We start from the raw sequence: 26,569 nt of genomic DNA on the forward strand, positions 1-26,569 counted from the left end.
GAGCACCAATGATCAAGTTCGTTACTGAAGAAACACTAGTGCAGGAAGGCCGAAGTGCTTGAGCCGTCAGGGTGCAGTTAGTGGTCGAAACTGAAACCCAAACTAATGACCCCGTACAAAATGAATTGCTCCGAGAAAAAACGGGGTAACTGTTGGTTATTGGGGGCTCCTAACTTGATTGCTTCTTGTGCTAACCATTTCGCCAAGACGTTAGTTGAACCAACGATGGAGCCTGGAGGCCGGAGCTCTCCTTCACTTTGGGCCCCGGTAGATGAGAGCATGTACTAGTATGCCACGAGTTTGAGTTCTTTCCTGGACAATGCTTCGGAGACTCGGAGTTTGGGCTTTTCGTTGGCATGGATTTGTGGATCCGAAACATCTGTGCGATTGCCATTGGACCAGAGCAACGACGTGCGGATGTGCAAATTTCAGGGCTGATTCAGGGATGGGTTTCAGCGCAGCGACATTCATGGAAAGGGTTTCAGTGCAGTAACATTCTGGAACGAAGATGAAACTCATCGCAACATAAATCACGGATCAGTCAAGAGATAAATTGCAGCCAACGTTAATTTTGATTCCTTACCATATGCGAACGCAAGAATTTGAATCCTACTGTGCCGTTCGCTTAAAAAAAGTAATTATATATATATTTTTTTGGGGGGTAACCTTATGACCAGAACAACGATATACTCGTGCAAATTTCAGAGGTGACTCAACTGCATTGAACACAATTCCACGGACCAGTCAGAAGACATGATTCTAGCGTATCGATCCCGCCGGATCATGCGTCAACGCAAGAACTCGATCCCAGTGTCTAACAAGGGGAAGCAGTCAAGCAGGGAAATCACAGGCCAATTTCTTCATGATGCACGAGTTCCGTCCAACTGACCGAGCCCATCGGGCCCAGGAAACAACAATGCCCAGGGTAGTTTCAGCGTGAATGATCCATTGAGAAACGTAAGCTGCGCGTTACGCAACAACCAAAAAGGGGATGAACTAGGAACTAGACAACCTGAAGAACATCAGAGAAGAATGCAGCAATTATTTGAAAGGGCTACTCTTACATTCGTTCTAATCTTCCAGCGCATAAAAAATAGATGATCCTACTGAATACTACTAGTGATCAGATCATAGAACAAGAAAATTCTATTGCAAGATCAGACAGATTGCAACCCTGAAACCAACATCTAGTGGTTTTGAGCTAAACACGGAGATTTTATTTGTAGGATATATGAGAAAGATGGAGGTTCACATTTTGACCCCCTGTTCTTTCTAACATTCTTCAAATCGTTCAATGCGTAGCCCTGGTCTCATACTTGTGGGCAAATTTCAGAGTTGACTCAGCGTCAGGATCCATCAACAAAATTCCACAGACCGGGACCGACCACGCGTCAACGCAAGAACTCGGTCCAAGTCCAACAAGGGGAAGCAGATAATCACAGGCCAATTTGTTCCTGATGCACGAATTTGGGGTCCAACAGACCAAGCCTAATGGGCCTAACAAACAAAACAATACCCAAGGGAATTTTCTATGTGAACCAATCTTTCACAGAAAGGTACTTGAAAAGGTGCTCAAGCAAGAACTCGAAATCCTGAAGAACATCAGAAAGGAACGGACCAAAATGTTTGACAAGGCCTCTTTTTATCTTTACCTATTTCTAAAAAGCGGACCGTTTCTACTGTACGTTAACTTTTGGTCCGTCCATAGTCACTGACGGGTGGGACCACATACGCCCCTCCCTCCGGTTCCTTGTAGGTGTAGTGGTCTGCGTTGTGTTCGATCAGAACTCAGGCCGTGCGCAGCTCCTTTGGCTCGTGTCGTCTTGAACCGGGACCGGCGCTACCGTCTCCTTGCCATGCCCTGGTAAACTTGCGAGTCCTGTTCTTCGCTACTGCTGCCGCCGTCGCTCCTCACCTTTGCCGCGCGCTGCAATCGCGATCCGAACACGCTGAGGGAGTACAGAGGCGCGCGGCGCAATCGCGATCCCAACTGGCAAGGCATCGGCAATCCCATCCGAGCGACCCAGCAGCACGCGGCGGCCCTGCTGCCGCGGCCTACTTCGGCGCGTTGCGCGGGTCTGCCCGTTCCGCTGCCGCGGCTGCAAACTTCCGTCCGGCGGTGCGGTTCCCAGCGGGCGGCCGCCTCTGTTGGCGCAGCTCCAAGCGCGTGAGCTTGCGTGGGGCCCCTTGCGGCGCGCGTGCACAGGCAGAGGAGGCCCTCCTGGAATCCAATCTAGATGGCTTCAGCGGCAACTGATCGAAGATGGAACATTTTTTTTATCTATTCTACGTATTGCTTTTTTCTCTTTGTTGACAAGGAAAACATTTCAACAAGCTTCCTATATTTACCGGTGGCAGGTGAGAAGACAGACGGTATGCATTGGTTCAATCTTTCTATTCTACTTCCTGTACATGAGAATTGACCATGTACATATTGTTCAAATATCGCATCAGTATAGTACTATGAAACATACGGGCAAAGAGCCAGCAAATGACACTGTTGGAAGAATAAAAATCCGTAGCAACGCAAGAGCATCTATGCCAGTACACTGTATAAATATGCTTTCGAATCATCCAATACATTAAAAAAATTCAAACGATCCTACTGGTGAGTAGCGTCCAGATGATATAAAGGGGCTGATTGGTTCGCTTCCCAATCGAGCCTCTGGCTCGTACCAGTGAACCAGGCCACGGTTGGCCAGGCTCAGCGCGTGCAAGATGAGTGTGTTTGGTTGCTAGCATGTTCCAGCCAGGCTGCAGGGAGCCAGTGATTGGTTGCATGCAAGTCTAGCTACAACAGGCAAATTTTAGGTGCGCTGCATGCTCGGTGCGCCCGCACGAGCCAGGCCACGCGGAAACGCTCGATTTTGCCGTACCCTGAGAGTTTGGCTGCGGAGCGCTAGTTGCATCTCGTCGGCCTGGCCCAAACGCTGATCCGGGCATCCAATCACCGGCTTCTTGCATCCAGCGGGCCTGGTCATGCTCGATTCGCCCAACCAGTCACGCCCAACAAGAACCTCCTACTGCAAGATCAGACAAAGATTGCACCCAAGAATCAGACATTAAACTAGTACTCAGATTGATTAGTTTTGACCTATATACACAGAGCCAGACGTTGGCATTTTGACCCTGGTATTCCTTACGTTCTTGGAATCATCCAATGCCTAAACGAAATTCAAACGTAAAAAGCTCAAGAACATCCTGACTGCAAGATCAGACAGGCTAATTGCAACCCAGAAGCCACACTCTAGCACTAGTAGCGCTGATTTGTACACAGCGCTTGATGTTGGCACGCACAGTCGCCTAGCACCCGACGGGGTACCCCATCACCGCACCAGCGGGAGCCGCCGGTTTCCCCAGGCTCGCTGCGGCGGCAGAGCACGAAACGCCACTCCCGCTCGGGGCGGCGGCGTCCACAGCCTTCCCGGCCGCCGGTGCCGTTGCCTTCCCCTGGGCCGGCGGCGCGCCGTCGAGCCTCCTGACGGTGATGTTGACGATGCCGTTGCGGCCGCGCGCCCCGCAGCGCCCCCCGGAGTCGAACAGGCGGTAGCTGAGGCAGTGCAGGTGCCCCGGCGGGCCGACGGTGAAGTCCTCGACGGGGACGCGCGCCGCCGCCACGGGCTCGGCAGCCGGGCGCCCGCCGCCGGCGCGCGCGCGGCAGATCTCCACGTCCAGCGCGGGCGCCCCCGCGGGGAGCGCCACGCGCACGGCCTCGGCCCAGTACGGGAAGCCGTGGCAGTCGGCGTCGGCGTCGACGCGGGTGGGCGCGGAGGACGAGGCGGTGCGGACCACGGCGTAGGCGCCGCGGCACAGCGGGCGGCCCGACGCCACGCGGACGCCCTCCGCGGACACCACGGTCACCTCGAGCGTCATCGCCGCCGCCGGCATTGCCGTCCCGACGCACCCCTTCCGCGCCATGTGCGCTGCTGCCTGCTGGGTCTGCTGCGGCCTAGATCGACGGCGGAAGAAAAACCTAGGACGACGGTCGGAGTGCGGTGCGCGCTCGACTCGATCGATGCAAGGACACGGCGGCGCATCTGATTATATGGAGGAGGAGAAGGGACGGAGCCTTCGGTGGAGTCGGGCACGCATCTGATTTCTTGCTGCGCGTTCCGGACTTCCGGGTCGAGTTGCCACTGCGATGCACGGCGCCGCACGATCACGGAAGGTTCGGTCCACGCGGCGTCGTTGGTGCGCGCGCGCCAACGATCGAAGCAATGCCCGAAACGGATAGCTTCTGCAGCGGCTCGTTTGGCGTAGCGTCCTATTCGGTCACATCGTAAATTCGGCAGAATTTATATCGAAGCTATCCAATCAAGTGCACCTAATAATAAAATAAGACCGGTGTATTGCTAGGCAGGCACATTGTTACAGCCGAGAAAGTTTATCACGCGGTGTCTACAGAAAATGAGGTTTGCTTACGGGTCCACTACTGGAAAAAAAAAACTCGATAATGCCCAGCCTGGGCAGCCCAGAGACACTTCCGGGCTCCGGCTTTGTATTTGCTTGTCCGATCCAAGCGTACCAAGATACCATGATGCATGATAGCAACATCCAGCAACAAGATTATTCTACAGAGCCCGCGCTGGTGTAGATTTATTATGCTATTATTACAGTTTTCTGGCCTGGTTTAGGGTCAATTCTCTTTCTCCTTATTAATATACGTCGCACTGTAAGGTTCAAGATATTTCAAAAGAAAATCTACTACTATTCCTTCGTTTTATTTCAAAATTCTGGACTTTTTATTGACACGGAACTGATGTCATTATTGCATTCATATTCAAACTTACATCAGCATACAATTAAAAACGTGAATGAAGTAATCATAAGTCAAAACTTTTATCTCGACCTGTAAACAACGAGGCGGTTGTGGTGACTATTCATACACTCGTTGATGGCAAAATTGGCGCTGGAGACGGATTCTTTTGCACTGGCTCCAACCGGAGGAATAGTATATGACACCAAATGTGAACATGTCCTTTAGTCCTAGCGTGATAAGTTTTGTCCTACATTCACAAAAAAAAAAGAGATAAGTTTCGTCCTAGAGATTGTTACCAGGGTATTGTAATAAGGTGGCGCACGCTTTGGCGGCGTAGGTTTGTAAGTGTTGTCTTGGTGCCGACCTTTCCAGAGAAGGCTTGGCCGAGGGCGTCGAGAACAGTGTGGCCAGTGATATCACCGAGCCTTTGAGTTAATGGAATGTGAGTTCCTTAAAAAAATATATCTTCTTAGTCTTTCAAAGGTGCACATAAAGGTAGAATTGCGATTGTGTACTTATAGTATGTGTATGTGCGCATATATGTGAGTGTCTGCGTTCGCACTGTGTTACATAAAAAAATTATATCTAGATGGAATGAAATATGCCTTATCAAAAATTAGAGGGGATGAAGGCAGTCATCTATATGGTCAAACATCTGACCTTTCCCCCGCGTCGCAGCCCCTCCCCCCCCCCACCCCACCCCGCCGCTGCCAGAGGCGGGCCGCGCGGAAGCTCGTGTGCGCCCCCAAGGAAGGCGGCGGCGAGGCCCTTCGCCAGGAGGGTCGCGGGCTCCCGGTGCTCGCGCGGGGAGGGAGCTCGGCCGGCCATGGCTGGGTCGTCGTTGTGTGGCGCAGCGAGGCACGACGGGGCTGCGGACGAGGAGCCGGGGAGGTGGAGGAGGCAGGAGTTCGGCGGCGGCCTTCCCCCAGCAGCGGCCACGACGGGATCTGATGCAAGGCGGCGGCGTCGGGTTTCGTCGGCGGGGGAGGCTCGGGGCACCAGATCCGCCGCCTAGGTGGGCTGATCTGGTGCCCCGAGCCTCGATCTGCGCGCACTGGCGGTGCGGCGGCCGCGGCGGTGGCTGGCGGCTCCCTGTGCTGTGGTGCGTGTCGTTCGTGCGGCAGCGGCGGCGGGTTGCCGGCGGCGCGCCGTGCTGCAGCACGCGCACGGCGGTGGTGCGGCGGACGGCGGTGAATGCGGAGGTGGTGGTGGGGAGGCCGGTGATGCTCCCCTCTTTCCTCTTCCTGTCTTCGGCTGGAGCTTGCGGCTCCGCCATAGTGGTGGGACCGGGGTGGTCTGGACTGCGCTGCGGGGCATCATGGAGGTGCTGCGGGGCGTGCTGGCCACCACTCTAGCGTAGGCTTCGTGGTTGCTGTGGAGAAGGTCTGTCTGTCGCAAGTGTTGCCCGCTGGCTCGCTGCCGCGGCTCGTTGGCGCAGGGTGGGCTGTGTTTGTGCAATAGGTAGGGGGTTGCTTCGGGCGAAAGCTTTGGTGACGGCGCCCTCGGGCGTCGTTCTCCCCGTTGGGGGCGCCATTGTGGAGCCGCTCTACCTGTTGCATGAGAGGTCTCTGGGTGAAAACCCTATCCACTCATGGACGAATGTCGGCAGCGCCATTGGTGTTGTGCCCTTCTTGGAGGCGTCGCTTCTTGAGATCGGGTTTGGCTTGCGGCAGTGTTGTGTTGCCAATGGTGAGGGAAGGCGGCCTTGGGTGGGAGTGGCCCGTTGGGTGGTGGTGGCTCGTTCGTGGCTGTGTTTGGAGGTGTTGAGGCCTCATGGTGGCTGTTAGCTTTGGGTCAGCGTTTGTGGTGCAGTGGTGATCCCGGTGGTGGTAAGGTTAATCTTTAAACTACGACGGCTTAGCAAATCTTGGCGAAGCAGTGTCCAGCGGCGGAGTGTCGCTTTAAGGTGGTTTTGCTTCTGTGTTGTGAGGCGGTAGATGTGGCGAGGCCCCCACGCAGTTGAGGTGTATTCGAGGGTCAAGATTTGGTTTTGCTTCGCGGTGGCGGCTGGGGGATCGACGACTATGTGCGTGTGGCATGAGGACAGTGCCATGGTGGAGGAGATGTGGTTTCTATCCAGGCTTGCAGCGGGCAGCGCCAGTGTTGGCATGGAACAACGTTGAATGATGACGCTTGCTTTGGTGGTCTATTGTAGATTCCTCTCCCAGGGTGTGGCGTCGTGTTAGTTTTTGCTCGGCTTTTCCTAATTAACTGAGCATTGTATGGTTTGGCCTTGTTTCCCTTAATATGAGACGTCTTCTTCTTATATGATGTGACAGTGCTCCTGACTTTGATTTTAAAAAAAATAGAGGGGATACCCTTTTGTTTATAGTATTAATATATTCACAACTTTAACCAACTAAAGTATAGCCAGGACAGGGTGCATGTAGGCTAAGGTGAACAGCAGCGGAGGTGAACAATGGTAATGAGATATATTTTTTTACACAATGAGATAGAATGGTTAGGAGGGTGTCGTCCATCGTTGCGCACCCTCAACCTTAGATGGTTATGGAAAAAAAACAAATCAGAAAAAGCAAGCATGTTACGAATTGGCTAGGTAGGAGGGAACAGAAGTGGTTGTTGAAATGCTGATAGATGTCATGGAAACGCGTCCGTTAAAGCAGAGCAGAAGTAGGAAAACAAGATGAAGGCTAATGGCAATGATCGAGAAGGAAGAGGGAGGAAAAGAAACATATACTGGCAATGTGGTATAATAAGGCAGGGGCAAAAGATAGCAGTTAAGCTACCTCGGCAGTTGACACATATATCCCTCTCTTACTAAAGACAACATATGATATGCAAACTACCTTCATATGCAAACTATAAAACTCAAATCTGAACCACCAGATCAAGATTCAAGGGACATGAGGAGAGGAGTAATTTTACAATTAACCGCCCGCCCTTGAATTAGGTAATCACACTTTTGCAAATCCCCCCTCCCACTCCGCCTGCGCCCCCCTTGGATCTTGATTCGATGGTTCAGATTTGAGTTTTCATAATTTGCATACGAAGGTGGTTTGCATAGCATACGTTGCCTTTACTAAAATGTGTTTAGCACATTAACTTTTAGTTTATTCGTCACGATATTTGAGTATCCGTCTTATTGAAAAAAGTCGTGCATTCTTAAAGTAACTCAATTAATAGAACAAGTAAAAAAACAAACACCATGTCTAAAAGTCTATGGTGGCAGCCCGATTAACTTCATATTTTGAACAACGCGATGAGCTTCATGTGGAAAGACTAATTAGGCCTTATTTTGATCGGCTGAAAGCGTGAAACATCAACTCATCCACGTGGGTGGACCCAAACTTCAGTTCAATACCTCCAAGATTGACTTTGACCTATCCAATAGTATTCTTTTTTTTATAGCTCTATAAAAAGCGAGAAGAACCAACCACGTCTTGCCCAGGTCGGGGGATATATAGTCACCCAAAAGTTGAGCGAAATTTGTTGACGCCCGGCTACTGCTGGCCATGCAAATGCGACCGTCCGGTACTCCGATGGCATTCCAGAAAGGAAAAAAAAAAGCAGCAAGCCAACAAGTAACAGCTGCCAAATCATTTCGCATGACTCTAGAACGATTGGGCGACGCGTCCCTATCTAATCCCCTGCAGCATTCACGCCCTCATCACTTCAAGAAATCAGAACAAAGCGCGGCTTCTAGTTGGCAATGACGTCCGGATGTTCCCCGGCGGGGCCCACACAGACGAACAGTAATCCCCTCTCTGAATAGACCCATAACAACACACCCTTATCTGACCAGTATGGTTTGGCATCTACAAACGTGTCGTTTGACATGCACCACAAATCTTGTGAGCACGCGGTTCCAATCCAAGAACACCCAGGCAAACCCGCCAAACCGAGCGACGAAAATGAGCATGGATCATCACCCGATCATCGAAACAACATCCAGGAAATGCTCCTCTCATCTCCACGATCATCAAGCATAAATACAGCAGGCCACGCGCACCCTGACTCCCTGAAAGTTCATGGATTCTATTTTTTTTGAATTTAAAGGCAGGAGCACTGCCGCATCATATAAGAAAAAGAAAACGAATTGTTACATAGTTTGTGATTACATAAAAAAACTCAAACTCATAGTCCTACAACACATGGATAACTAGCCGACCTTGCGGACTTCACAAGCCTGCCGCCTCACTTCCATTTTTGCCTTGATCAAGGGCAGCAGGGACTACGAAGGGAGCGAAACCCACTGAAAGTGCGGCGATTTCTTTGGTTCCACATGTTCCATGCCGTGTACATGTAGATGGCTGCAACTCTAGTCTAGAGCTGACGAGGAACTGCGAGAAGTTCATGGATTCTGACGACCGCTGATTTTATACACAAAAAGCATCTGTGAAATGGAGTGCAGATTACAACAAGGGGATATGAGTTTCCCGATCCCCCCAACTAGCAGAGTATAAATATAAATAAAAAGCACAAAAAGGACCTAGTATTATTGTGTCTCTAAAATGACAATTAGCTGCCCGTATATAATATGGCAATTGATTAATCGGTGGTACTAGAAGCTTCTACATGGTGGGGGCGGGCCCACTCACCTGGAGTTGGACCCGTCTTGGTCGGACCCGGCGCCCTGGTCCGGCCCGTTGCAGGAGGGCCGCATCGAGGGGTGCACGGGCGTGGGCCGGTATATGGGCCACGGGTGCTGGTCCGGCGACGGCTCCTTGCTGCTGCCTGATGGATGCTGACGCGGATCCGACGCCTCCTCCGTCTTCACCTCCGCGCCGGAGCCGCCGTGGCCCGCCGGCTCCTCCTCCTCGCCAGTGTCGCCGTCGTCCTCCCGCGCCCGCTTCAGCCCGATGGAAACGCCGAACAGCCTCGCGGCCTGGTCGGGGTCCGCGTCGGCGACGAGGCCCGCGGCCGCGGTGGCCAGGCCCGGGCACGAGGGCATGAGATCGAGGATCGCCGGGGGGAGGGGCGGCGGCGGGGGCACGGCCTCCGAGGACTCGCCGGAGCAGTTGACGACGGAGGACAGCGCCGCGGAGGCGTCGAGCTGCTGGGAGGAGGCGTACTTGGTCATGAGGAGCAGGATGTTGTTGCAGAGCTTCTTCATCTGCGCGAGCTCGCGGGTCAGCCGCGCGTTCTCGCGGCGGAGGCGCTCGTTCTCCTCCCCCGTGTCGCCCGACGCGGACGCGCCCCCGGAGCCGGACGGCGCCGCCTGCGGGTGGTCCGAGCCGGAGTTGGAGGAGAGCACCTGCTCGTCGGAGGATAGCGCCGGCGAGCCCGGCAGCGGCACCGGCAGGGCCATGGGGATCGGCGCCGCCGCGACGGTCACCGCCCCGGAAGCCGCCGCCGCGGCGGCGGTCGCCAGAGCCGCTGCCGGCGCGGCCGGAACCGGCGCTACCTTCCGCCGGTGTATGTCGCAGAGCAGGCGCTTCTCCCCGCGCCGGAAGCAGTCGTTGGCGAACTCCCATCGGTCGGGCACGATCTTCCTAAATCCCTACGTCACAGCCAAGGAAATCCGAGCACATCATCACTCACAAGACATGGCGCTGCTCCGTGGGGGAGCAAAGATACTAGCCCCAACCCAATCGAAGAAACGAGCTAGGCGAGCACACGTATCCTACATAGGTGTTGAGCTGCCGCACGAAGCTGGAGAAGTTGTTGTGCTTGAAGTACTTGGGGAGGAGGTCGCGCGCGAACTCGGCCGGCCGCCACACCACGAACGTGGAGCCGTCCTCGTTCCACGAGATCACGTCGTCCACCGCCGGGTCGTCCACCAGCTGGTACGTCTTGGTCAGGAACGGCGTCGGCAGCGACCTCTGCCCCGCCGCCTCCGCGGCCGGCGGTGGCGCCGGGGCGGGGGCGAGCGCGGGGGGCTCGCTGCCGCCGCCAGCCTCCCCGGTGGCGCCACCCTGCTCGGCCATCTCGCCACCGCAGCAGCCCGGCCGGATCTGAGCCGGGGAGACCTTAGCTTCCAGATGCGGGAACGAGCGAGACCCCTCGCGTTGGGTGGAAGGTACGGAAGAAGAAGCCTTCTGGAAGCTTCGATTGCGGAATAGGAAGTTTTTTGTACTCCAACGGGAGGAGCACGGAAATGAGAGGGGGAGGAGAGAGAGAAACGGTGGGAAAGGCCGAAAGGCAGCAGCTGCTAGCTGCAGCTGCACGAGGAGAAAACCCGACCCGCTTTGTGAACCGGGCTGCGACAAAAACAACCCGTACCGAGAGAAAGCTAGCCAGGTAGTGGGCCCGGCCGCCTAGATATCTCGCTGCGGCGCTGTGCTGGGCCGTCTGATGCGGCTCTGGCGTGGCACCGACGGCCGGGATCGGAGATAGCGCAGGATTATTCTCGGCGCCGGGGGCGGGAGGGCGAAGCAGACTAGCAGAGTGGTGGGCCGAGGAAAGTGCGCGAAGGCCGGAAGGTTCCGTGGCTGTTTCACGCCCATTCCTTCTGGAAGGTTCAGGTAGGCGCGGAGGTGGGCCAAGGTGGACGGGACACGTGTCGACCGTCGGGCCTCGGGTGCTGGATGGGATAAGATTATTTCTCTATTTTTTTTAATTCTTTCGATGTCGTGCACCCAACCATTTCAGAAAATACAGCTAGAGACCTCTGGTAAAGAAATACAGTATCCATAGGCAGAGAACCGTCAAATTTTGGTACGAAGTACGTACTGTATATGAGCACTCATTGAATTTGAGTGATTTATTATATTTTGGAAAAGAAAAAATATGTCATGAGTTGTTGAAGGTATTTTGGGATCATGAAAGCTAGCAATAACTCTAATGTAGGAGAGAATTGGGGAGTAATTGTGAATTTTTATGTACCTTGTGTAAAACCAAAGGAATCATTTAGGATTAAAAAAGCTTAGGAAAAAATTCATACTATTCATTATCTTTTCCATAAAAGTGCATGATACCAACCCCATTTAGAATTAAACACCAATAGGGTTCGCTCTCACGATATGGGTTGATTATACCCTTTCTATCCCATTTATTGCATAGGTTATGATTTGTGGGCCTGGCGCCGAATCAACGCCATATCTAGACATCACCAAAATGGTGCTTTAGTAAGTGACGGAGCTTGACTTTGAATTTCAGATAAATGAGGGGGTCACTTTTTGCTACAGTAATGAACAGTAGCCATTTTACTATTCGTGTAGTGGGAATTTTCATTGGCCAGGAGGCCAAGGCCCCCCTTGGCCCCAATGAAGCTCCGCCCTTGGTTACTAGTAGTTTGAGTTGTTTATTCCTCGGCATCTTCCTCTCTTTGAAGGTGTTCATGGTGTTTTCTTTACATAAATTAAAGCAACAAGTTTGTATTTGGCTCCTCGACTATTCATTAGTCTATTTTAACCTCTAAACTCTAACACCGTACCGTCTACTAGTTTATTTGGCCTACCTTCCAATGCCGTCTAGTTCTGGCCTATAAGCGCAGTCAAAGCACGTACTTTAGGGCTGATCTGACAATAGTTTTCAATTTATGGCCGTGTTTGGTTAGCATTCTATTCTATGGAATTTGTTTATCTTTGACCGCTAATTTAGAGTATTAAATAAAATCTAATTACAAAATCACCTTCACAACTCCCCGTGTAAATCGCGAGACGAATCTAATGAGACCTTTGGCCGCGCGTTTAGAGGATGGTTACTGTAGTATCACTGTAGCAAATCATCAATTGATTACAGCAATTAGATTCGTCTCGAAAAGTTACACCCATCCCTGAAAAAGTTTTGCAAAAAAACTTCATTTAGAACTCCATGCGGACATTTATCTTTTTGTATAAAGTTGATGTGACATCTAACAAAACACGCCCAGATGAGAGAAAATTATTTAAATAAATACAAAATACTGAAACACCTTAAAATTTTCAGAAAAACGTACGTGAAATATTTTGGGGGTGATGAATGAAATAAATATAACCCATGAAACAATTCTATAGTCTTCAGATAAAATATTCTTGAGTAACTGAAGTTCTTCTCGGATGCATACGAATAAGGACAAAGTATGTAGAAAAGACTTGTGTTGGTCTGTGAGGGTAGTCTATGTCCTATAAAGCAGTCAGATGTAAGCGGGCCCGACCTCGGGGAGGACGTTACATGTATTTTTTCTCTCCGTACACACGTGTTAGCACCTGCAGTCACTCATCTTCTCTTTTCTTCTGTTCTTCTCTTTTATTCAATATGATGACTACTTATTGCTGATTTTATTTACTATGATGATTCATTTATTCACTATACATTTCTTTTTCGCATAAAATATTTATATGCGTGTACCTAATTGGTTCGCAACGCCAAATTATATGTTCGCTTTGTATATGAAAATTATTCTATGATATTGATTTATTTGTTCACGATATTTATTTTTCATTACTTGTTCTATAAAATCAAATGTTCGTGATGTGTAATATTTTGTTTGTTATATATTATTATTTGTTCGTTATGTTTAATTTTTTGTTCGCAGAAAATAGTCATTTGTTTGTGTAGTTAAAATATTTGTTCTCAGTAGCCAAAATACATTATTGAGTATAAAAATATATTTTTTAAAAAATATCATGCAAACATAAGCAAGTGTGATGTTGTTTTGAAGATCTTGCCATAAAAAAGATAATGGTGCAACCCAAAATTAATTTGGATGCTTGGTTTAATATTAATAGCTTTTTTTAGTTTTGAATTTGCATACATCCGAGTTGCCTGACATCATTGTCCTTTTTGCATATATGGAATCTTTATCATTTGATTTCTTGGCTTGAGTAGTGTTGACTGCGGAAATAGTACATCCTAGCATGGGCCTATTATAGCCCATTATGTTGATGCCCACAGTCCTTCCGCTTCAGGTGATGATTTGCGGCGAATTGATCTTGGTTAGGTCCCGTGTGGTGGAACCTACCCATCAGGGTTCAAATCCTCGACTTGACACGGGTGCTCGTACTTTTCTGGATTTATTTCAGGATTTTCCGGTATTATGCATTAAGTGGTAAGCGACGTTCCCGTCAATAACGAGACGCCAATGGTGACTTCGGAAATCTCCAGATCTGTCGGTCCAGTTCTTCGGAGGTGCTCATAGGGATAGGGGTAGGGTTTGCGTATATGTGTTCATAGGGGTGAATGTGCATGTGTGTTGTGAACGCCTGCGTTGTACTATACTTAAAAAAATGGTGATGATTTGTGAAATCATCACCGAAGCGATGGATAGCCACGCCCGAGGTTGTCGATGTCTAAAATGGAGGCCAAGATGTTATCATACATTCATACATCAAGTGTAGCACCGCAAATACTAGAGACAAAAGTGATGTTTAGGAGCTAGTGGGAAGGGGCATTGGATAACCCCATTTGTTTTCTTAATCATTTGGCAAATTTTCTACTTAATGCCGTTTAGCAACAGGCTCACACTTAACATAAACACGTTGCTAGACTCAGAAAAATTGCAGGTATATACTCGCTACGGCACTGACTCTCCTAAGTAGTCAGCTGTCAGGCTCAACGGTGTGAAGGATCAAAGGCAAGTGCAAGGGAAACTAGTCAAGCTGGGACGAGAAAAAAGAATAACCCAACCCCACGTTCCAGCCATCTGAAGTTGCTCGGTAGCCAGCCATGACATTAACATCACACATCAGCGCCGGCCGGCACGCCACAACCCAAATACGGTGATGGATCTTAAAGAAGAGAGGCATCGTATGGAACTTTTGTAGACACATTTGAGTCGTCTCTTTACTTATTACATCTTCCACTGATAGGTTTCAGACAACTATGGACAATCAGCCCGGAGTTCCGATGAACTGATTCTACTTCTTTTCGGCACTGCCGCAGTAGCCATACGGGTTCTTCTTGGCCCAGTTCCACTGGTCCCTGCACATCTCGTCGATCCCGTACTGAGCTCTGCAACAACAATAGCATTTCTGAGCTTGCATGTTTCGACCGAGAAGTTAGAGCACAAGTTATCATTCGTTAATAACCATCGAAAAATATGCGGATAAGCTAGATGCCTGTGTCACTGTTCACAGCAGTTACCTCCATCCAAGCTCCCTTTCAGCCTTCTCAGTGGACGCGTAAACCTCCGTCGCGTCACCCGGCCTCCTGGGGCAGAACTTGGTGGGAATCTCCTGCAGTTTTGCAGCCAGAAACGTCAGTTTCGGGTCCCTTTCTACGGATTAGAGAGGCACGATCCGTGCACGGATAAACCTTGCCGGATGCCTTCTTGAACGCCGCCACCATCTCGAGAACGGATGTCCCGCGCCCCGTGCCCAGATTGTAGGCCACACAACCTACCAAGAAAAACCAAGAGACGAACACGAGATATATACCACTATACTATGGTCAGGTCTCAAGTGGTGAAGCGGATGCGGTTGCTGAAAGTGTGCTTCCCAAAATGGTTACCGATGTCAGGAGTGTCGAAGAGCTTGTTCAGCGCAGCGATGTGCCCGTCGGCCAGGTCGACGACATGTATGTAGTCCCTGATCTGCGAAACATGTACCAACCAATCAGAAGAAATGAAACTAGAGCCGAGCCAATTTGTTTCACTCTAGAAATGGTATACAAACAAATGCCGGTGCGATAATCTGTCAGTGTCAGTGATTGTTTTGTGGCGAATTTATCTGCAGGAAAGGATCTGTAGCAAGGGCGGCGCACGCACCGCGGTGCCGTCCCGGGTGGGGTAATCGTGGCCGTAGACGTTGAGCTCGGACAGCCTGCCGACGGCGACCTGCTGGATGTAGGGCAGCAGGTTGTTCGGGATCCCCTTGGGGTCCTCGCCGATCTCGCCGGAGCTGTGCGCGCCGATGGGGTTGAAGTAGCGCAGCAGGACGATGCTCCACTCCGGGTCCGCGCGGTGGTAGTCCCGCGCCATATCCTCCAGGATAAGCTGCAGCAGATATATGCCGTGAGGGGCTTGCTGCTTGGCAAACGACGCGAGCGTCGCGGCCGTTACGCGTCCTTGTCAACGAGAACGCGAGCCACAAGCCCACAGCACGGGGCGGCGACGCGATCTGGTTGGCGGTTTTCGATTCAGCGTGGAGATTTTTTACCTTGGTCCTGCCGTAGGGGTTCGCGGCCTGCAGCTTGGCGTCCTCGACGCACGGGATCTCCTCCGGCCAGCCGTACACGGTCGCCGACGACGAGAACACCATCTGCGCGCGCGCGGCTGGGGTCAGAGATCCTGGCGGCGGCGGCGTAATGTGACGCTGGCAGGCGAGCGGCACGCACCTTCATGCAGCCGTGCTTCTTCATGGTCTTGTAGAGGTTGATGGTGCCGACGAGGTTGTTGTCGTAGTACAGCTCCGGGTGCGCGACGCTCTCCCCCACGGCCTTCAGCCCGGCGAAGTGGATGACGGCGTCGTACCTGGCGGACACGGCACAGCAACGCGTGGGTGGCAGCGGCACGCACGTTTTTGCGCGTGGCAAGCGCTCGAAACCGAGCGCCCAATAGTCTCGAAATGAAATGAGGAGGAATTGAGAAGAGGAGGGCACGCGTGCATGCTCGTGGATGGATGGATCGATCGGTCTCGCACCTCTTGACCGCGAACACCTTCTCCAGGTCGTCGATGCTCCTCAGATCCCCCTGCAAAATCCACGCGGCAAGGCGATCGGGAGATGAATCAGGCAGGCGCATATGGCAAGGGGGGAAGCGTCACGAGCACGAGGGCAGCTTGCTCGAGCGAAACGGCGGCGCGGCGGTGGGGAGTGGGCAGCAGTGGGTACGCACGAGGACGAAGTCGAGGCGGGCGGAGAGCGCGGGGCCGGCGATGAGGCGGACGCGGTCGAGCGCCTCGGGGACGGAGTTGTGGAAGTTGTCGACGACGGTGACGCCGTAGCCGCGCTCCAGGAGACGCAGCGCCGTGTGCGTGCCGATGAACCCCGCGCCGCCCGTCACCAGCACGCTCCTCGCCCGGGCCCCCGCCGCGCTCCCTCCTCCGCCGCCGTTGCCGGCCTCCGCCCCGATCGCCATGGGGCCGGATCGATCGGTCGGTCGATCCGCGCCCGGCGGCGGCGCTGCCCGCGTGGCGTGCGGTTCGGTGCTGCGCTTTGCTCTGGCGGCGGCGCTTGCCAGCTGGGGCCCCGGGCGGGCGGGGATATATACCGGGCCCGGCGCCGTTGGGGCGCGTGCCGCCGTGCCGAAAGAGGCCTCGCAGCACGCACGCACGCGGACGCGGTGGTGCGTGCGGCGCGGGTCAGATGCCGATCGGGCTCGTTTGCTGCGCACCACGGGCACGGCTCACGGCTTTGTTGCCCGCTGCCGCCTGCTGGCCGAATCGCGGCCGTTTTTTTTTTTCTCTCTCCCCCGTTTCCTCCGAGAGGGGGGGGTCTTTGCGTTCTCCGCCGGTAGCAACGAAGCGAGGCCGACGGCGGCGGCCGCCACGCCTTCAGCTTCGCGTTCCGTGGCAGTCGGGCCGGCCGTGTCGCCCTCGCCCTCGCCCTCGCCCGGCTTCTCGTAATCTCGTTTACCCCCCGCGCGCCAATCGGCGTCGCCATCTCATCCCAAACGATGCGGAGGATAAGCGAGAATATAGATTTGGCACCATACTGCATGATCCTGCACGCAGCTTTCTCTTACGTTTGAACATTGCTCGAGATAAAGCAGATAACCTGAACTGCTGAGCACAAAAAAAAAATGCACGAATGTTATATTTCCTCCATTTTACACTGTACATTGTTTTGACAAATTCAGATTATATTGACTTTACTATACATCTTGATAGTGTTTTGCCAAAACAACATGTAATTTGGAACGGAGTGAGTATGTAACAAAATGCAAAGCACAAAAGTTATGCGCCTCTGGACGATCGAATCTGGATTATAAAAGTTATCAGCACTAATAGCAGTTGTAGCGCAAAGAATGTGGGCTTGCAACCGGTACGTCTTCTGATCAAATGGACTATTTTGTTCACCTTGAAAAGATTTGGAAAAAAAAACAAAACTAATGGAACCCCAGAGCCCCCGAAGGACCGAACCAGAAGGCGAATCCAGCCATGCTTACCCATGGAGATGCAGAGGAGTAGAGGAAACATCCATGGCGTTAGTACTCGGCATGGCATTCCTGCTCCTATACATTCTTCTTCTTTTTTTTGTCTTGCACGCTAGATATGGCTGGATGTTCCTGTAACGGACAGGACAGGACAGAACAGAGTTGCGAAATGTATCAAGCATCCCAGTCTTCTACAATAATTGAACTCCTCTACGATGCAACATCTCAATGATACGATGAAGACGAAGCATGAAAGTTATGTGCCTCTTGTCATCAGCGCAAAAAAAAAAGTTAGAGGAAGCGCAAAAAAAAAAAGTTAGAGGAAGCGCAAAGAATAGTTGCTCAAAAAAAAAAAAGAAGCGCAAAGAATGCCGGATCGGTCCTGCCACTGGTCGAGTTTGATTATCGCATTCCTCTAAGAAATATCCCAGCATAGTTTTCATCATGAAAAGATTCAGAGAGGGGGGAAAAAATGGAAGCTTCGGGGCCCTTGAGGCCTGGAACAATAAGCCGACTACGCAGATGCAGAGGAGTGCAGGAAACAGACGCGGCGCTCACTGATATCGAGCATGGCATTCTTGTCCATCATCTCTTCCTTTCTTGCACGGTTGAACTACCTCTACGGCTGACTTTCCTGTACATGAAGGGTAGAACACCAGGCGCAAAAATGGTTCAAGATGCCAGTCGCCCAGTCCGTTACAATAATAATTGAAGTTCCTAAAAGTACAAATATCTCAATGTGTGAATCCGCAAGAAGAATGCAGTTCCTCCAAATAAAAAACAAAAAGTGATTCTTGCGTCCCTACCTAAAAGTCAGTGGTTAAGCAATCCACAAGCTTCGATGATAAAAATAAGAAGCTAGATACTACTCCAGGCATATGCCACTTTGCACTTTGCAGGGATGGATTGACCAAAACATTTTGGGCCGATTCAAGCAACAGCAGACGGGTGCTCAGAAGGCCTGCTGTTGATATGCTGCTAGTGAGCAACATAGGCCGCGATCTGAATTCATACAGGCCAGTAGGCTAAAGTATTATTTGGACTTGGAGGTAGGGGCCTGCAAAATTTCACACCATTTGCCTCTCCACAAATTTTTCATGCTGAAAATGTTGCGCTAAAACCACGTACTATGCAGGAAATTGTGATTCCTTAGCCTGCTGCAATCATTTTAAATTTCTAATTGTTTCTTACGAGTAATGTTAGCTTGTACGTACTGGTAAGTGGTAACTTTCACTGATCTGAATTACAAGAAAAATATAGAAGTCATGAGGGGGGAAAAGGCATGATCTTCTAGGGAATGACTTATCACATTCTGAGTCACACGAAATGTACAATGCTCCTCACGTGCGTTTTGGAATCATACTCCACACTTTCAGAGTACAACACAAGTCAACCAGATCAACGACAAGGGGAAGCACACGGCAATTGCAGAAAGTTATCTTTCGAACACCATTACTCTGTACTCTGAAACAATGGTCCAGGCAGTGAGGCAGGCACCGGCACTTTTCTCTGGCTCAAATCCATGCCCAGATCTCTGCACAAAGTGGCCAGCCTTTTTTCTCCCAGTGAGACAGGAAAAACAGGGGGTAGGTAGAGGGTCTACCGGATCAATGATTTAAACATAGAGCACAGAGAGAAAGGCATGTAGTAAAAGGGGACTAGTGCTGTGTTCACGTCCCTCAAACTTTCCAAACTTTCCATCACATCGAAATATTAAATATAGCAAATGACTAATGCATGGAGTACTAAATGTATGTAAATAAAAAAACTAATTGCATAGTTTTGATGTACGTTGCGAGACGAATCTTTTGAGCCTAGTTAGCCTATGGTAAGACAATATTTACCACAAACAAACAAAAAAGTGCTACAGTATACTACAGTATCCGATGTGACCCTTTTCACCAGCTTTTCGAGCATGTAAACACACCCTGGGGAGGCTGCGGTTGCAGGTGATTTCCAAAGGAAAACAATGAGCATCTTTACCCTGTTGTCACACAACTTCTTCCACATGCAGAAAAGGTACTGAAGTTTCCGCTGTAACTTGCATCTGGTACAATCTGAACAAGCAGTCATTCAGCAATCATCAGGTATGGACGAAAGATCTACTCATACAGGATATCTATTGAAAACAGCATTGCCGACAGCTTACCCCTTCAAGTAACTCCAGAAATTGGTGCCTCCCAAAGTCTGGAAACCATCTCTCTTTCTTTAACATCTTTTCCTAAGACAAGGAAAGAGTTGCAGCAGAAGACGGCAAACTAGAAGAAAATCTAGATGATATAGTGATTCAGTAATTCATAAAGCAGTTCAATTGATCATGTGAGGTGCGCACCTAATCAAATTAGGGCACATTCTGAGGTACATATCTATACTGGTTTTATTACAGTGGAGCATATACTATACATCCCACATTATCCACAATTCCGTGCCAATTAAGGCAGATAAGTTCATCGTCCCAAGCTGCGCTTTGCCGTCACCTTTCACGTTTCCTCTTCATAGGGAGCAAGGTCTTGGGTTTTTCTGATCGCTTGTTCACCGATTCTTCATCTTCAACAAGGCGGAAACCAGGGTGTGACGTCAATTTCTCCACTTCAACTTTTGCTACGTCCTTCCTTACTCCTATGTCAGTAATGTATCTGCCAGCACAGTACATCCCAGCTGTGACAGTGGCCATTCCAAGCGGGCCGGCTGCCAAAAGCTTAAACGGAGTGGACAGAAGAGCTGCCAATGGCACACCAATGGCAGAAGAAGCTTGCCCGCTAGTCCCGATGCCAGGTTCCTCAACTGATAGAAGCCCAGTCTTGCAGTAGAGTGCAAAGTCCTCGCAGTTCTTCTCAAACATGTCATAGTGTCCAAACCCATTTTGAAGCAAGTACATTGCTCGATGGACAACAACCTCTGGTGGGTCTGATTCGGCAATGGTGCAGGTTCCTCCACGAAGTTTTGCGAGGAAAACTGCAGATGGCACTCCATACTCGAAGCAGTAGAGGGAGCCATTGCGGAGGAAACAGTCCAAGCAAGTGAGGACGACTCCACTATTGGGCAGCTGAAATCCACAATCAGGGAATGTTTGGCACTCTGATGGAACTTCTGAGATCAGGCTGGAGGCAGAGTCTGACGAATCTGAACTTTCAATTTCTTTCTTTCGTGTAAAATGGACCACTTTGCTTCCTCCAACATAAATTCCTGATCATTACACAAGAAAATTTCTTGAGAAGCAATGGAAATGGATTTCAAAACAGACGTTAGTTAATGATATTCAATTGCTTGAGATATTGCCCTGCTGTGAATAACAAGTTGGATTCTCTAAAAAATGAATAACTTGCTGAAACATGAAAAAGAACTATTCCTTAACAAACTAATCCAAAATCAGAGAGGATATATGATGCAGGAAAAGGAGCCAAGTAGTTTTTTTTTCTGTAAATACTGCAGCTTTTCCATACGGTCAGTGCAGAACCCAGATATTGTCCTCCCAAGATAGAACACTAATAAGCACTGATTGTGACACTATTTAGAAGAGTCGTCTATGCTTCCTAGTGAAGATCAATTACATCTGTTTTATGAAAGTAAAGAGATGCAAAGTAAAAGAACAGCGGTAAATAATAAATACAACCAGAGCCTGGTAAAGGATCGAAGTAAAAGGATGCTACAGGGATCTCAGCAGCACCTCAACTAGTGAAAGCGACTGGATATCTCAACAGCTAACATAGGATACTTTGGAGATAAGAGTTTACAGCAACTAAACCTAAATTAGTCACTTGTCAGGTTCAGTATAGTATGGGTCAACCTTACAGTGCTTCCTTCCTGCAAGCAACCTCGAGTTAACTATAAGAAGGCTACACCTCAGCGCGCTCTAAAGCCAACAAAGAGCACAGATACAGACAGAAATGTTGGTTAGCAGTAGGTGAGCAGCAACAAGTGTCATTTGTTCTACATGGAAAGCAAAGGACACAGCATGTGGCATCCTAACCATCTGGAAGGTTTTGTGGACCTTATGGGAGCTTCAGCTGAAGCCTCATTTCCATGCCTAGCCAGCTGCGGTGAGATGAGAGAGAGTAGAAACATGGCATGCCATGCCTGTCCCCCAACTTTTCTTAGGGCTGCCCCCCCCCCCCCCCCCCCCCCTCCTATCAGTTACAGCCATTCATTGCCACCAAACTGGTACATGAAACTCTCAAAGATTAAATGGACGAGAGCATGATAATTGGCATGGCTTTTCCTCATTTTTTAAAATTTTCCTCAAAAAAATAATTGGCGTACATCTCGTGCCAAGCAAGCGGGCAGGGGATTTTGCAGAGAAATTGTGCACAGAAAAGCAGAGCGAATACAGAAGAGTTCCCCCTTCCCTTCACACGCAGCCAGACCCACGATTAGACGTGCCGCCGGAGAAAGCAAGCCCAACCGTGACAGAAAACCCACCGGCGGCGAAAAGAAGCCTGCATTGAGCTGGTCGCGTGGCGCAATTCTGGTCAAGGCAGCAACTCGCCTGCACACCGGGCGACTCGATTCGCCGAGCCGGCGGGGGGCAATCGGATCTGCGCCACCGGCGGCAATTCGGCACCGGGACGGAGTGAAGCCAGGGAATTTACCGCATCGCCATCGGATGAGGGTCGAGGGGCGGCGTACCGTGGTGGGAGTAGGCGTAGACGGCTCGCCAGGTGTAGATGTGGTCGCCGGGGCGGATGTCCGACCGCTCCACCCGGTTCGACAGCAGCCCCATTCCCGCCGCCGCCGCCCAGCACTCCGCTCCGCTGGCAACCGCGCCGCCACTAGAGCCCCTGTACTCTACTGCCCCCGTTCATGGCAGCGGGCGGGCATGCGAAGCGAGTGGTTGCGGGGCGAGGGGACTCTATATAAGGAGAGGAAGCCGAGGCAGCCGGAGGGGCCGCGGGCGGGGCGTCGGCGTGGTGCTTGGGGAGACGGTCAGGTAAAAGAAAAGAATGTCGCTGTCACGGCGTACAAGGCAGGCACCACCGGGAGGGAGCCGATCCGCGTTCGCTCCCCCCGGCCGCTGGGCCGCCTCGTTCGGCCGGCTCCGGCTCGAGGCGAAAACAAAACGACAGAAAAGGAGGGGGTTGGTTGGGTGGGGTGCCGAGAGGCATTTTTTCCCGTCGATGCCGGCCTGGTGGTTCGGCGAGGTGAGGAGGGGGGGGGGGGGGGGGGGGGGGGGGGATCGCGGAATCGGGATCGGCACGTCGCGGCGGGGGACGACGGCCTGGTATCATGTGTCGCCGCCGTGGACCGTTGCCGTGCCCACCCCACCAGTTCGTCCCTGGCTGCGCACCGAGTTGCTGCTTTCCACCGAGCGCGAGGGGGCCGTGAGAACTGAGAAGACACGCGCGGTGAGGGGTGAGCCGGGGCCGGGGCCTGGTGCAGGTGCAGGTAGGACGGGCATAGAGGGAGGGTACAGGACTACAGGACCGGCCACCCGCTGCGGTCGCGCACTGTTGGGGATTGGACTTTCGGGTCAAGCTCTCATCTTCGGAAATGCACCCTAACCTGTTTGCAGGGCCACAACGAAATGGAGCTAAGCGCACCCGAGAGTATCGGATGAACGCTGAGAAGCGCAAGCTCGAAGACCATGACCTTCGGTCCGAAGGATGTCACCTTCCGAAGGCCGAAGGTAACGGATAGCTGCCCTGAAGCGCAAGTGCAAACTCCAAGACCTTCGGTTCAGAGGATTTCGCCTCCACCACGCCGAAGGTGATGAACGGCTACTCGGAAACGTGGACTTGAAGATCAAGACCTTCGGGAGAAGAGCCTGCGACCGGGAATGGTGGCGTCCGGCTGATCGTTGATGGAACCTTCATGACCCAAACTCCCGGAGGCACCCGAAGGTTATGGTGACCTTCATCGACTGAAGACACGTGAGTAAAACATGAGTATGTAAGAAGGTCGGAGTTGTACACCCTCCAAATGCGTGAGAAGGTCGGATTTGTAAACCTCTCACCTTGTAATTTTACCCCGGAACCGGCCGGGAGTGAGCTGTAAATGAGTTGGGAGGGGGCAATTTAGGAAGACCTGACCGAGGGCTAGGGGTATAAATAGCCCCCTCTCTCCACAGTGTAGAGGGTTGAATTTTCTGATTATTATTAGAGAGCTCGACATTTACTTTTATTGTCACATTTTCTTCTGTTCATGCTTACTGTTTGGACATCTAGCAAAGATCCCAACACGCACCTAACCGGGGCCGCCGTGGCACGACCTCCCGGGCTCCCGCCGCGCCGGTCACCTGATCATGGAGGGATGCTGACGCGACTGTATCGTCTGTTCGCTTCTGCTACACCTCATTTGCTTGTTCGGCCCCCTCGTCCAAAGGCCGAAGCGTCACGGATGGAGGTGTCTGTCAACAACAGGCGATGACATTTTCAAGGGAACGTGCGAGGTGCCCGCGGCCAATGATGAGAGCGCATTGCGGCTCGACGGATTTTGGCAGCAGTTTACGATTCGAGCGAGCTGGAGATGGGCACAGAAGGGTCGGTCCAGTTGTTTAGAGCATCTTCTTATATTTTTTTAAAAAATTTGATGTTTGCCAACTCTCTAAATAGATATGGAGAGGAAAAAAAGTATTCTTCTCCCCAACAATACGTTGAAGAAAATAGCATCATAGAAATTTTGAGGCAGATTTCACTCGGAATTGCAATAGAGATTGTGATTTGTCAACGCTAGATCGTGATGGGAGGAATTTTGAAGCAGATTTCACTGCAGCGATGGCGTTGGCGACGCTGGGCCTGGTGCTCCTGAGGGCCAGCTGCAGGCCTGCAGCATCGCCGACGAGGCCGCGTCGGCAACGTAGGCGGGGTAGCATTGCTTCTCCCAGGCTGCCCACTCCGCGGGGGGCTTGTAGTTGGTCTCCGCCATTTGCGCCTTTCGAATCCGCCGCCGCAGCACGGACATGTCCTCGTCCACCGGCCGGAACGCCGCACAGCGCGCCGCCGACTTCCTCCTCGCTGGTAGCGCTGGGCCGTGGCGTGGCCCGCGGCAGATCACGCCCGGCATCGTCGTCGGGAGAGTTTGCGAGAGCAAAAGGGAAGAAGCGGCCATGGCGAATCGGCTCAAGAGCACGGAGAAAAGCCGAGAATCCAGTACAGCGATCGCGCGCTAGAGCGCTTGCTGGCGCGCGACGTGCCGAGTGCCAACGTTACAGCCAAAGATGCAGCTGTCTGCCAGTCCGCGCCCACGACCCACCCACACAACGTCCCAGGTATTTTGGTTTCTCCTTTTTTTTTCCTTTACATTCCGTAGAGGCAACTGTTATCATTTTTGTTACTTTTCACGTTTTTCCTTTACCTTCTATTATGTTTTTCTCTAGAGAAGTTCTCTTGACAATTATTTTATGAAAATTGAACTAAAAAAATATATCAGAGGATGTGCTTAGAAGTTGTATACTAAACTTGTATGTAAAAGATTCCGCGATAAGTCTTCTTGATAATACCTCCGTAGAAGTTGTATTAAAAATTTATCACTATAAATTTTTTAAAAATATATGCATCCAAATCTTATGTATCGTAAAAGTTGTACCAAAAAGTTATTCGTTAAAAAGTTGTTAGGAAAGAGTTATAAATGAAAGTTATATGTAGCGTAAAAATTATGATGAGAATTTATCCTCTCAAAAGTTATATGCAAAAAGTTATGTATAAAATTATATTTACAAGTTATCACTGTCTAAATATAGAAAGTTGCGGTGGAAAAAAAAACTTTCCAAAAAAAGAAGGTAGCGGCCTAGCGGGCTGCCGGAGATCGCGCGTCGGGAGGCCTGCTGGCGCGCGCGCGGATTAGCTACACGAATCCAATTCAGCGGTCGACCGCTAGCAGCCATTCCAGCAATCGATCTGTTATCCACTCCCTCCCTCTATCCCACTGGGGATCACCGAGATCCACGTGATTCGGATTTTCTTTTCACACGTCTCTCCCCTCCCCTTTTTATTTCTAATTTCCATTTTCCTGTCTTATCTTTCATCATTTTTTCTTTTTCTTTTTTTCCTGAATTCATCGAAGACGTTATATATATAGGTTATATGTATAACTTATCTATTCATTTATAACTCTTAATTTTTTCATAAGTTATACATATATTTATATATGTAACTTATATATAGGAAAAGTTATATATACAAGTTTTTCTTTCTTTGATAAGTTTTGCTTTATTCTGCATGAGTTATATATCCAATATTTTAATAGAAAAAAGTTGTATGTATAATTTTGTATTTCAATAAATTTTTACTTCTTTTTATGTATTGAAGTTTCCAGATTTTTTCCTTTGTACGTTCTATTATGTATTGAAGTTCTCTTGACAACTTTTATATGAAAATTATACTAAAAAATATACTAAAAATTTGTACTTAAAAGTTGTGATAAATTTGTGCGTAGAAAAATTGTATGAGAAATCTTCCAATAAAAATAACATCATACAAGTTGTGCTAAAAAGTTATCCTCCAAAATTATTTTGAAAAAAACTATGGACTAAAATTATATAAATCGTAAAAGTTGTGCTAAAAAATATTTTTAAAAGGTTGTTAAGAAAGAATTATACATAAAAGTTATACACATCATAAAAATTGTGATGCAAATTTATCTCTCAGAAGGCCTGTGTAAAAAGTTATGCATAAAAATTATACTTAGAAATTATAAGTTTCCAAAAAAATAAAATTAAGAAGAAAAAACATTTTCCAAGAGAGGAAACATACCTGCAGACCCGCTGTCGGAAATCACTCGCCAGGAGGCTCGCTTGTTCGACCCGCTGCCCCTCTCCCTCTGTTGGACGCATGTGATCACAGAACCCGAAAGAGAATGGATACGGATTCCCAAAATGGAAAGCATTTGAGCTGTCGGAAAGCGTTTGTTACTTCTCTTCCTAGGGCGCGCGCTAACTAGCCTGCCCCGAGAAAAGCCCG

General features: G+C 50.3%; 4 protein-coding genes across 8 annotated transcripts; all 4 read right to left on the bottom strand.

The window, feature by feature from the left end:
• Positions 1-3,049: 3,049 nt before the first annotated feature.
• On the bottom strand, positions 3,050-4,068 carry LOC120696132 (BON1-associated protein 2-like). Its single transcript, XM_039979275.1, has one exon. It carries the CDS (start codon positions 3,916-3,918, stop codon positions 3,304-3,306), a length of 615 nt encoding a protein of 204 aa, XP_039835209.1. The 5' UTR covers positions 3,919-4,068; the 3' UTR covers positions 3,050-3,303.
• A 4,332-nt stretch (positions 4,069-8,400) lies between these two features.
• LOC120684857 (heat stress transcription factor B-2c-like) lies at positions 8,401-11,464 on the bottom strand. Of its 5 annotated transcripts, none has more exons than XM_039966731.1 (3): positions 10,348-11,464; positions 9,319-10,220; positions 8,401-8,738 (listed from the first exon to the last, which is right to left on the bottom strand). In XM_039966731.1, exons 1-3 carry the CDS (start codon positions 10,645-10,647, stop codon positions 8,654-8,656), a joined length of 1,287 nt encoding a protein of 428 aa, XP_039822665.1. In that variant the 5' UTR covers positions 10,648-11,464; the 3' UTR covers positions 8,401-8,653. The 5 variants fall into 5 exon arrangements, with proteins under 5 accessions (XP_039822665.1, XP_039822677.1, XP_039822670.1 ...); XM_039966743.1 differs by lacking the exon at positions 8,401-8,738 and adding an exon at positions 8,739-9,113 and having other exon boundaries at positions 9,319-10,212; XM_039966736.1 differs by lacking the exon at positions 8,401-8,738 and adding an exon at positions 8,739-9,113.
• Positions 11,465-14,367: 2,903 nt separating this feature from the next.
• LOC120684887 (bifunctional UDP-glucose 4-epimerase and UDP-xylose 4-epimerase 1-like) lies at positions 14,368-16,773 on the bottom strand. The gene is made up of 9 exons (XM_039966756.1): positions 16,416-16,773; positions 16,222-16,271; positions 15,917-16,052; positions 15,739-15,840; positions 15,348-15,575; positions 15,092-15,173; positions 14,897-14,979; positions 14,726-14,817; positions 14,368-14,593 (listed from the first exon to the last, which is right to left on the bottom strand). The coding sequence occupies exons 1-9, from the start codon at positions 16,656-16,658 to the stop codon at positions 14,500-14,502; spliced, it is 1,110 nt and encodes a 369-aa protein (XP_039822690.1). The 5' UTR covers positions 16,659-16,773; the 3' UTR covers positions 14,368-14,499.
• Positions 16,774-19,934: 3,161 nt separating this feature from the next.
• LOC120684898 (protein LEAD-SENSITIVE 1-like) lies at positions 19,935-22,693 on the bottom strand. The gene is made up of 2 exons (XM_039966764.1): positions 22,302-22,693; positions 19,935-20,861 (listed from the first exon to the last, which is right to left on the bottom strand). Exons 1-2 carry the CDS (start codon positions 22,393-22,395, stop codon positions 20,149-20,151), a joined length of 807 nt encoding a protein of 268 aa, XP_039822698.1. The 5' UTR covers positions 22,396-22,693; the 3' UTR covers positions 19,935-20,148.
• Positions 22,694-26,569: the final 3,876 nt, after the last annotated feature.

This window comes from Panicum virgatum, chromosome 2K (assembly GCF_016808335.1).
Source record: "Panicum virgatum strain AP13 chromosome 2K, P.virgatum_v5, whole genome shotgun sequence".
NCBI classification, from domain to species: Eukaryota; Viridiplantae; Streptophyta; class Magnoliopsida; order Poales; family Poaceae; genus Panicum; species Panicum virgatum.

Bases quoted from the DNA above. Each gene is read 5' to 3' on its own strand.
- LOC120696132 (XM_039979275.1), bottom strand. From the start codon at position 3,918: ATGGCGCGGAAGGGGTGCGTCGGGACGGCAATGCCGGCGGCGGCGATG.
- LOC120684857 (XM_039966726.1), bottom strand. From the start codon at position 10,647: ATGGCCGAGCAGGGTGGCGCCACCGGGGAGGCTGGCGGCGGCAGCGAG. The intron at 10,213-10,347 runs GTAGGATACGTG...GTAGGGATTTAG, and splicing joins TGCGGCAGCTCAACACCTAT to GAAGATCGTGCCCGACCGAT. The intron at 9,091-9,318 runs GTGAGTGGGCCC...GTATAAAATCAG, and splicing joins CAAGACGGGTCCAACTCCAG to CGGTCGTCAGAATCCATGAA.
- LOC120684887 (XM_039966756.1), bottom strand. From the start codon at position 16,658: ATGGCGATCGGGGCGGAGGCCGGCAACGGCGGCGGAGGAGGGAGCGCG. The intron at 15,174-15,347 runs GTGCGTGCGCCG...CATGTTTCGCAG, and splicing joins CCACCCGGGACGGCACCGCG to ATCAGGGACTACATACATGT. The intron at 14,980-15,091 runs GTAACCATTTTG...TTTTCTTGGTAG, and splicing joins CTTCGACACTCCTGACATCG to GTTGTGTGGCCTACAATCTG.
- LOC120684898 (XM_039966764.1), bottom strand. From the start codon at position 22,395: ATGGGGCTGCTGTCGAACCGGGTGGAGCGGTCGGACATCCGCCCCGGC. The intron at 20,862-22,301 runs GTACGCCGCCCC...TGTAATGATCAG, and splicing joins CTACGCCTACTCCCACCACG to GAATTTATGTTGGAGGAAGC.